This window comes from Anolis carolinensis, chromosome 1 (genome assembly GCF_035594765.1).
Source record: "Anolis carolinensis isolate JA03-04 chromosome 1, rAnoCar3.1.pri, whole genome shotgun sequence".
Classification (NCBI taxonomy): Eukaryota; Metazoa; Chordata; class Lepidosauria; order Squamata; family Dactyloidae; genus Anolis; species Anolis carolinensis.
This window is the reverse complement of record NC_085841.1, coordinates 182,942,727-182,953,140: the sequence shown is the minus strand read 5'-3', so window position 1 is coordinate 182,953,140 and position 10,414 is coordinate 182,942,727. Positions and strand designations below refer to the sequence as shown.

General features: G+C 37.1%; 1 protein-coding gene across 12 annotated transcripts in view; it reads left to right on the top strand.

Annotated features, from left to right (window-relative positions):
• unc80 (unc-80 homolog, NALCN channel complex subunit) overlaps window positions 1–10,414 on the top strand; it is a 195,712-nt gene that overhangs the window by 53,497 nt on the left and 131,801 nt on the right. For all 12 annotated transcript variants that reach the window (XM_062961169.1, XM_062961161.1, XM_062961141.1 and 9 more), the window contains exons 12-16: window positions 471–739; window positions 5,592–5,999; window positions 6,592–6,723; window positions 7,279–7,426; window positions 7,597–7,745. In XM_062961169.1, coding sequence (XP_062817239.1) covers window positions 471–739; window positions 5,592–5,999; window positions 6,592–6,723; window positions 7,279–7,426; window positions 7,597–7,745 — 1,106 coding nt within the window. The remainder of the gene's footprint in view (window positions 1–470; window positions 740–5,591; window positions 6,000–6,591; window positions 6,724–7,278; window positions 7,427–7,596; window positions 7,746–10,414) is intronic.

Sequence of the window (10,414 nt, the reverse complement as noted above, 5' to 3'; positions counted from 1 at the left end):
AATGCCCAAGGCCAATTATATACAAAAGTGCAGTAAAATTGTATCCCTTATATATAATGGTAAACAATTCAAATGAAAGTTCCAGGGAGAACAGAGAATCTGTAAATGATGGTAAGCTACAGCAGAATGTGAGCCCTCCCACACAGCCATATAACCCAGAATATCAAGGCAGAAAATCCCATAATATCTGCTTGGAACTGAGTTATCTGAGCTTACACTGGCCATATACAAGTATTCCAGTTCAAAGCAGGCAATATGGGATTTTATTCAGTGGTGTGGAAGGGGCCTGTGGCATAGTGCTCAACATGTGGCAAAATCAATCTTTGCTTTCGGGAATTTTTCCTTGAATATTTTCAAGCCATAGCTGTTAGAATTCACGAGTGCTGAGCACATGAATGGTACAGTTCCTGTGTTTAACATAACAAAATGAGTTCCTATTAAAGGCTAACATGATCTGTACTTTTTTGCAGTGCGTTCTCAGATCTCCACCATCACGGTGGCAACTTTCAACACCACTCTGGCCTCTTTCAACGTGGGCTATGCAGACTTCTTCAGTGAGCACATGCGCAAACTTTGCAACCAGGTGCCCATACCAGAAATGCCTCATGAGCCCTTGGCATGTGCCAATCTCCCTCGGAGTCTGACAGATTCCTGCATCAATTACAGCTGTTTGGAGGATACTGACCACATAGATGGCACCAGCAATTTTGTCCACAAGAATGGCATGCTAGATCTTTCGGTAAATAGCAGTCTAAAGATGTGTCCATTTCTTTTCTTTTTAAAAAAAAACCATTTTATTAGGTTTTATATTCCTAAATCATAACAATAGTGCTTCCCTTTTTTAACATTTTCCTACCAAATCGACCAGTATTTTTTCCCTCCTCACCCTCCCTCCTCAACCACAGTATATTTCTACTAATCTTGCAGGTCCAGCCACAGGTAAAGTCTTTGTATTTTTTCTTTGATGTAATTGTTGGCTCCTCCATTTTTCACCCCGTTGAAGTAGTCCTTCCATCTATTTGTAATGTCCTTTTGTTTGTTCATTCTGGTTACTTGCTTAGTCATAATTCCTGTGATGTCTAACAACACTTGATCATACATATAATCATTCCAATTATTTAATGTCCATTTCAATTTGTCTCTCCATCCTCTAGCACTCACAGCATGTGCTGCTCTTATTGTTACTTTAAATAACTCTTGGCAGTTGGTTTTTATACTCGGATGATCCAACACTCCCCAAAGTCAAATCATTATTAATTTGTATTTTTATCTGTAATAAGTCCTGAATTTTTCCTTGTATCATTAGACAATTTTTAAAAAATTCAGAACACTCCCACCACATATATGCATAAGTAACTTTTTATTTATTAGAATGCCAACACTTTAAATTCTTCCCTTTTATCATGTAAGCCAGTTGTTCAGGAATTCTATACCATCTTAATACCATCTTTTTTCTAATTCATTATATTTTTCTGTTTTTATTTTATTCATGTTCCTAATTATTTCCTCTACCTCTTGTATGCTTAATGTTTTAACCCCATTCCATTTGTTACGTATTGCTCGGATCATAAATTCCTTATCTTCTACCATTAAATTGTATATTTTTGCCACTGTTCCTTTACTTGTTTTTTCTCTTGCATTTAGCAATTTATCTACCTTCAATTCTTCAGTGGGCTGTGCACCCTCTTTTTTTTTTTTTAACTTTTTCCCAGATCCCTCTTAATTTTAATCAATTTTCTTTTCCCCCTTTTTCCAAAAGAGCTAGCCAGTTAATTGTCTTTCCATCTTGTTTCCACATACCTTACACCCTTCTTAATCCTTTTTCTTCTATGGTATTTGTCAACCTTTCAGGGAGTACCATACTCTTAATTGGGGTCTTTCCTGAAATTTTATATGCCCATAATTTTTGCCATTTTTTCCAGCATTCGTACGCAATCTTTCTTGGACCTGTTAGTTTTTCTTTTATTTCTTTAATATCTCTAGTATATAGTCCATATTTTCCCCATCCTTCATTTAATTCATTCTCTAATTTTATCCATTTATCTTCTCCCTTTAAACTTATTTCTAGTAAAGATCTTAATTGGAAGGCCTCGTAATAGTATTGTAAATTTGGAAACTGCTATCCAAGTATTCTCCTTAAAGTAAATTGAATCTTTTTCATTATGCTGTTTTTATTTTTTCCATATATCCATTCTCTCACGGTGTTATCCCATTTTTTTCATTGTCTATATTCTATTTTTATTGATAGAGTTTGGAAAAGATAGAGTAATTTGGGGATTATGCACATTTTCAGTGCCTGTATTTTCCATGGGATACTTAATTGCTTATCTCCCCTTTTATTTTTTCCTGGATTTTTTTCCCATATTGCCCCATAATTGGCCACTTTTAACTTATTTCTTTTGTAATGGTTATGCCTAAATATTTTATTTTATTTCTTATTATTTTTATGTCTCCCATTTTTGTCCGCAGCTCCTTCTACTCCTTTCCCCCCATATTATACACCAGCATTTCTGATTTGTTCATATTCACTTTCAATCCTGAATACCTTTCAAAATCTTTTAAAATTATTTGTATTTCACTTATTGCTTCTGCTGGATTTTCCATTATTAGTAAAATGTCATCAGCGTAAAGATTTATCTTCACTTCTTCATTCCTAATCTGATATCCCTTTATCCTGCCATTGTTTCTTATTCTGTCTGCTAGAGGTTCCATTGCTAATGCAAATAGTAGCGGAGACAGAGGACAACCTTGGTTTACTCCTCTTTCTATTTAAAAGTATTTTGTTAATCCTTCATTTATTCTAATTCTTGCTCTTATATTGCTGTATAATTCTTTTATTATTTTAATAAATGAAGTTTCATGTTGCCCATTAGCTGTAACAGATAATCATGATTTAATTAATCAAAAGCTTTGTAGATGTCTAATTTTAAGAGTGCAAAATTTCTTTTTTTGATATGATTGAGAATGTTCAATACATTTCTTATAGGGTGCATTATATTCCTACCTTTTATAAAACCATATTGATCATCCTTTACAATTTTAGCTATAATCTCTTCTATTCAACTTACTAACATTTTTGTGATTATTTTACAATCCTGATTTAGGAGGCTAATGGGTCTGTATGAATTGGGATCTTCTGGATCTTTCCCACACTTTCTCACTGTTATTATCTCTGATTCTCTCCATGTGTCAGGGGTTTTCCCTCCTTTCATTATACTATTAAATAGAATCATTAATTCTGGAATTATTATTTCTTTCATTTCTTTGTAAAATTCTGCAGTGTATCCATCCCCTCCCAGAGATTTTGCATTCTTCAGTGTGTCAATAACCTGCTCTATTTCTTGATATGTTATTTCTGTTCCTAGTTTCCTATTGTCTTCTCTATCTATTATCTTCTGTATATTTTCATCAAATCCTCCTCCATGTATTTGTTTGTTTTTTATACAATTCCTGATAAAAGTCTACAAATAACTCTCTTATTTCCTTGGTCGAGTTTACTTTTTTATTGTATTTATTTTTTAACTGGATGACCCTTCTTTTGTTTTTCATGTTCTTCAAATAATTAGCCAATTTTTTCATTGTATTCGTATTTTGTCTTTGAAAATTATTTTTAATAAATATCTCTTTTTTCCATAAGTCCAAATTATCAATTTCTTCTAATTCTCTAAACACTCTTTTCCTTTCTCTGTCTTGCTGTTTCTTTACTGCCATTTCTTTTGCTATACAATAAGCCCTAATTACTGCTTTTGCTGTATCCCAGACTGTTTCTATACTTGTTGAGCCCCTATTCTCTTTAAAGTATTTTTTTATTTCTTCTGATAGTTCATTCTTAAGTTTTTGTCTTGATTATAAAATTTTTATATCTCCAAGTTTTTATTACCTCCGTTTCATCAGGCTCCTCTATCTTTAACTCCACTATAATAGGCGCATGATCTGAAATCCAGATCGGTTGCATTTCCATATTTAAAATTCTAGACCTATTTGTGTTTTTTTATTAATATATAACCTATCCATGAAAAGCATTTATGACTTTGTGAGAAGTATTTTGGCTTTAATTTTTAGAATTTGCTTCAAATATGTCCTCCAATTTCCATTTTTTAAAAGGTTTTTATTTTTTTAAGGTCCATATTGAAGTCCCCTCCAACTATTAGCTCCCCTTGGTAAATTTCTTGCACTTTCCAAAACCACTTTCTAAAATATTTCTTTTGCCCTTTATTTGGGCCATATACATTTTCTTTTTTTCCATTATAAGGGTAAAAGTGAAAATGAAAGGGAGACCACTACTTTCCCTAGAAGTTGCATGTTTTATTTCATAGACCACAACTGTTTACTTTCTAAAAATGAGCTTTTGTTGCCCACTCTCTGCCTTTAGAGTTGATCGGGTTAAAATAAAGGCACGTAGTCAAATCTTTCCTCCTGTTTCTAAGTTTTCTTCCAAATGAAAGGCATAACATTCACATCACAGTTAATTGCATTCAGACACAATGACTTGCATCTGAAATAATTGCCATTAGAAAAAGTGTCTTTGTTGTTCCTGCCTTTGTGTATGAAGATTGTCCTTCATTAGATTTGAAGGAGATGCCAAAATAAGCAGCTGGTTCTCACTGGGAGGCTTTCTATGACAAAAGGACTTTTTTGCTAAATGAGCTTAAAAGATAATGTGGTATAAGAGGGCAACAAGTGTCTGCCTTTTAAGAGATAACAGAATGTGTGACTGTTTTATGCCCACATTGCCATCAACTGGAAAAACTTATTTTAGAGCAGATATTAAAAATCTGCAGTCTATTTTCCCGGGTCAATTTTTCCCAAATAAAATACAAATTTCTTTTTTTTTTCTTTACCTCCAAATGCATTTTTGATAGTGAAGAGAGCATTTACACAACTTTGGGAGGCCTCTTGCTCTCAGCTACAGATCAAAACTATTTTTGTTCTGAATTACTTGAAAATGTTAACTAGATAGTGTTGTGCATTCACTAATTTAGGATGAGGACAGACATCATGAAATGTTTGGAGGCAAAAATGTTTTTGAGAGTAGGTGTGGCCCCCAAGGTCTCCTAGCAGGCTAATGCAGCCCTTAGTTTTCCACAATTGCCCAAGCTCATTGCAGAAGTTTGGGGTTCTTTATTTCTGCAGTATGAAAAGTATATGAGAGGTAATTCAAATTTTTAGAGTAGCTAAGAGAGAAATTGATTACTGTCAAACATTAAAGTTATCTGAACTTGTGATCGTATTTGTTCAATAATGGCTCCAGTTAGTGTCAATATTTTATTTTTTATGACAAGTTGATATGAAAGATAATTCTTTCACTAACTGAGATGAACAAGCCTTGACTTAAGGGTCATGGCATTAACACTGTATAAATCATGCATCTTCACAGTTCACTTCATAGCCTGACAAACACACCATGTCATCATGACGTAAGATACAATCCATGTCACAGTTCCTCCAGAGCATTACACAACTGTAGGTCAAACCCCCCCCCCCCCCCACCTTCCCACACACAAATATGCACAGTAGTTAGGATTTCACAGGCAGTAAATGAGCAAGAAAGACATCAGCTTTCTCTTTTATCTCCCCGCTCCTCTGCCCAGGTGGTTCTCAAAGCTGTTTATTTGGTCCTGAACCATGACATCAGCTCCCGCATCTGTGATGTGGCTCTCAATATTGTGGAATGCCTGCTTCAGCTTGGAGTGGTGCCCTGTGTGGAGAAGGCAAGAAGGAAAAGTGAGAACAAAGAGAACGAGTCCACTGAAAAGAGGCAAAGTGAGACCTCCTTCCAACTCAAGGGGGCATTGAGTAGTTCAGCATCTGCATTTGGGGCTGCTACAGTCAGTGGAGCTGGAGACAGCAGTGGTGACGGAGGAGGCGGTGGCAGTGGTGGTGGCAGCAGTGGTGGCGGAGGTAGTGGTGGTGCAGGAGGAGATGGAGGTGGTGGAGATGGAGGAGGAGGAGAAGGCGGAGGACGACCTTATGAAAAGAATGACAAAAAGGAAGACAAGGTACTTAAAGCTCCCTATTTATAAACTATAAACTATGCCACTGTGCTTTTATACACACGTATCACGAATTACCGTTATATCCTAAGCAACATTCATATGACTAAATCTTCTCTGGTGTGATTTGTCTATCCCCATGGAAGTATTTAGATGCCAAGTGTAGAATGGTGCACCAGGATTAATGATGTGACATTCTACACTGTAGATTTAATGCATTCTGACAACATTTGAATTGTTTGGTGAGGCAACAGCACTCCTTGCCATGGTGTAGATAAATGGCCAAGGCACATGGATGACAATCCATCATGCATTTGCAATGCACAATGTGTAAAGGCCATGTAAAAAGAAGTGGACAATTGCATATGCAATGGTTCCAGATACACAACTCTTCTTATGCTACCATGAGCTGGATACAATTGTTGTGTACTAGCCTAAAAAAATCAATCAATTTTCGCAGTGCAGCTTACATTTGCATATGTTGTTCACAGGATGATATCATAGGTATGGTAGCACACAATAATTTTATATACTATCTTGGCGATGATTTTCTGCCTATACTTCTCTTCTTCCCTTTCATAAAATGTGGGATTTGAAGGAGGAAAGCACCCCTGTAAGCACTCACAGGCTGGCTCTGACAATGCTGATAAAAATCGTGAAGTCATTGGGCTGTGCCTATGGCTGTGGAGAAGGTCACCGAGGACTCTCTGGAGATCGGCTGAGACATCAGGTATGGCAGTCCATTAATGCTCAAATCACTCCCTTTTAAAATCATGATTTTCTCAAGCCCCTCAATGTTGGGAGCTCACATCATTCATCTAGTCCAGAGGGAGGATGCACCTGAAATGACATCTCTTCTTGCACAATTTTTCCAAATGTCAGCTTGTTTGTGTTTTGTGCCATGTTTAGTTTTTTTAGTGGTGATGGAAGAATGACACTACTACATTTACAACTCCCTTGAGAGCTATTTGACAACTGGAGGAGGGCAAAAACACCTAACAATTAACACAAATTTGCAAAATAATGGTGTGTGCAGATTTCTGGGACCACACTTTGGGACCTAGGGCCACATGGAGCACACAGGCCACACTTTGCCCCCTCTCCTTTTACTGAATGCAAGATACTCCTCCCTCAATATCTTTAACTATGGTGTCATCTCCTTTTGAAGTTCATCACAGTGGCATATCGTGTTGTGTTGGGATACCCCAGACAACAGCTTTTGAAAAAGTGCCAGGTCAGCAGTTTGACATCAGGTTCGCCTCATGTTCTTAAAATCTTTCCATAGGCTCAGAACTGTCTCACGAAGTTATACAAGCTGGATAGAATGCAGTTCCGACAAACCATGAGAGACTATGTAAATAAGGACTCACTCAACAATGTGGTTGATTTTTTACATGCCTTACTAGGATTCTGCATGGAGCCAGTTACAGACAGTAAGTATACCCTATCATTATAAGTGTATACCTTTATACCACCTTTCCCTTTGAGAAAGGATATCACAGCCAAGCATGGGAAATGTGGGATGAAACCAGCATTATTATTTACAGTAATTCCCAACAAGACTGACAATATAATTTTACTCTTTCATGCTTGTGTTTTTCAGACAAAGCTGGGTTTGGAAATAATTTCACCACAATGGATAACAAGTCCACAGCCCAAAGTGTGGAAGGTATTATTGTCAGTGCAATGTTCAAATCCCTGATCACCCGCTGTGCCTCTACTACACACGAGCTCCATAGTTCTGAGAATCTGGTATGGGCAACTTTTGCATTTATTAACGTCAGTGTTATGTATCTCCCGTAACGCTGGCATGACTCATGCCATTGTATCTTACAGTTTTAACATAAGATAGCATTACATTTGTTAATTACGCATTTGTAAGGCAAATAAACGTATCATGTGTTGCTTGAAGACCATAATGCGCCATATTGAGTTTTCAAATTGATGTATGTTCAAATTCTTTGTCAATGAGCTCTGCCACTTTCCTTAGTAGAAAACTTTGCTGTCATATGCCTTCAGAAATCTATTGCACAGTTCAAAATATCTTCCAAGAGAAACATTATCTCTGCATATCTTAATTCCTATCCAATCATTGAATTGACCTGAAAGAGTCCTTTCCTTGTTGTGTGAGTGATTGAGCCTCTTGGAAATTCTCCTTCAAAGCAATCTGAGATAAATTCTGATAACTAGTCATTTCTTGATTAAATTGACTCTCATTTTGTGAGCATCTGAGTGGTTGTCTGCTCTGGAGCTGTGCTGAATATCCCCCTCCCCTTGTGCCACATCTACTCACACTACACCACACTGACATTGTATTGATGGTCACACATTTCTCCTCCCACCCACATTCGGATTGCGGCTGCTTTTTTCGCCTTCTCCTTGGGGTTGCCATCTGCTCCCTGACTCATCCCAACTATGAATGAGACCATCGCTAAATGAGCCCAGCCATGAATATTTCACAGGGAAGGCACTGGTGGTGTTTCAATAGCCCCAAGGAAAAAGATGTGACGTAATGAAAAATCGAAATGTGTAATACACACACTGCCATGTCAGAGAAGGAAGATATATACCACACAGGTGAACAATACAAAATAAGTGGTTTATTCTTCTTAAACCCAGAACAACATATGTACAATGTGCTCAGTTGCACCAACTTACATAATGTTATTTTATGAGAGATTTAAAATAGTCTTTCCTTTCTCCATATGGATAAATTCCTTACAACAGCTCATGAAGCAAGAGCACACTTCAAACTCTTTTGTGTCTCTCTCTGCTTCAGTCTTCCAAATGTCTCTCTGCACTTGCTCAGCTCAAGCCTGAACAAAATTGCAACAGTATCAAAAACTCCCAGGCTTAACAGCTGTCCAGACATGGCTCAACCAGTCAGCTTCATTTATCTTATTTTGCAGTTGACACACACATAACTGATTTCTTACATATTGTAACAAAAGACATATATATATTTTTGCCTTTAACAGTGAGGGGTTTTTTTAAGTGATACTTGCCACCCACAAACCCATCCCCTCCACCATGATGCCATCCCAATCCAGATGGACACAATAAAAATCCTGTAAATTTCAAAGCAAGAAATGAGTTTTTACAGAAATGCATTGTAGTCTTTAAAAGTCTTAAAAATTAACATTCACTTTCAAAATAGTCATATGATATGTGATACCACAGCAGCAGATTTGGGATAGTTATCAATTTGTTTCTGGTGTAGATGGCCACTGAGTTACAGCAATGGCAGTAATCTTAATATCGGTGGAGTGACACTTTAGATATACACCATCATAACATCAGTCAGATGCCCTTGTGAATGTGTGGTCATATGTTAACAGCTGTCCAGTGACATAGGAAGTGACAATGTGTATTCAATGGGTTTTGATAGATAATTTTATTTTAGCTTGAATGTTTAAATTGAAAAAAGAATATGCAGCAGGGGAGGAAATTAGTTGCTTCTATAATCCTCATAGCTGTTTTGGTGAAAGATGAGTCATTCCTGCATGCTTCGATTTCCTTTCTCTGCTTCTGAAGTATATAACCCTTGGGAATCCTATTTCCATTGGCTGCAGTTGAGGCAGAATTGGTTGATTAAAAGGCCCGATTATACCACTGGTTGTGAAGGGATGCTGAATCTTTGGTGTAAAAGGACTGTGGCGCTTGTTTGTCCCACTGATTACTATCCATATTCAATATCAAATGACATCTTGGTGATGCCTGGAATTTCAAGCAATTCTAGTTCCAAATGTGGGGTGATTTAGTTTACAATGGCATGATCACATAAATAAACAGTTGGTAAAGTCAACTTTCACCAGAGTCCCCGGTGGCACAGCAGGTTAAACCACTGAGTTGCTGAACTTGACCTTGGAGATGTCTGCAGACAACGCTGGCTCTTTGGCTTAGAAATGGAGATGAACACCAACCCCCAGAGTCGGACACAACAGACTTAATGTCAGGGGAAAACCTTTACCTTTACCTAATGTCAATTTTGGAGAATTACTATGGCCAAAATCCAAACCATTGTAATTCTTCCAAGCTGTGGGTCACCCTGGCACTTCCCAGTGTAGCACTCTCGATATCAGGAAACAGGTTCTACCAGTCTTTAGGTCCATGAGGAAATTATGTTTTTGACAACGAAAGAGTCTTAATTTGAAACCAAACCAATATCCCCAAATACTTTGCATTGCAGGAGGAATAGCTTACAGCACATATTGTTGCTGAAAATATCCATCCTTTCTCCTTCCAGCTTCTATGAAGCTGGGATCAGAAAGAACAAGGAAAGCTGAAGGAGTAAGGATTAATATCCTTGCTTATAAAAAAATCCTAGTCAATTGACTTTATTTGCCTTTGTTATGCTGCAACAACAACAGCAACAACAACAACAACAATATATTCATCTCTCAAATTATATTGCGTTCATT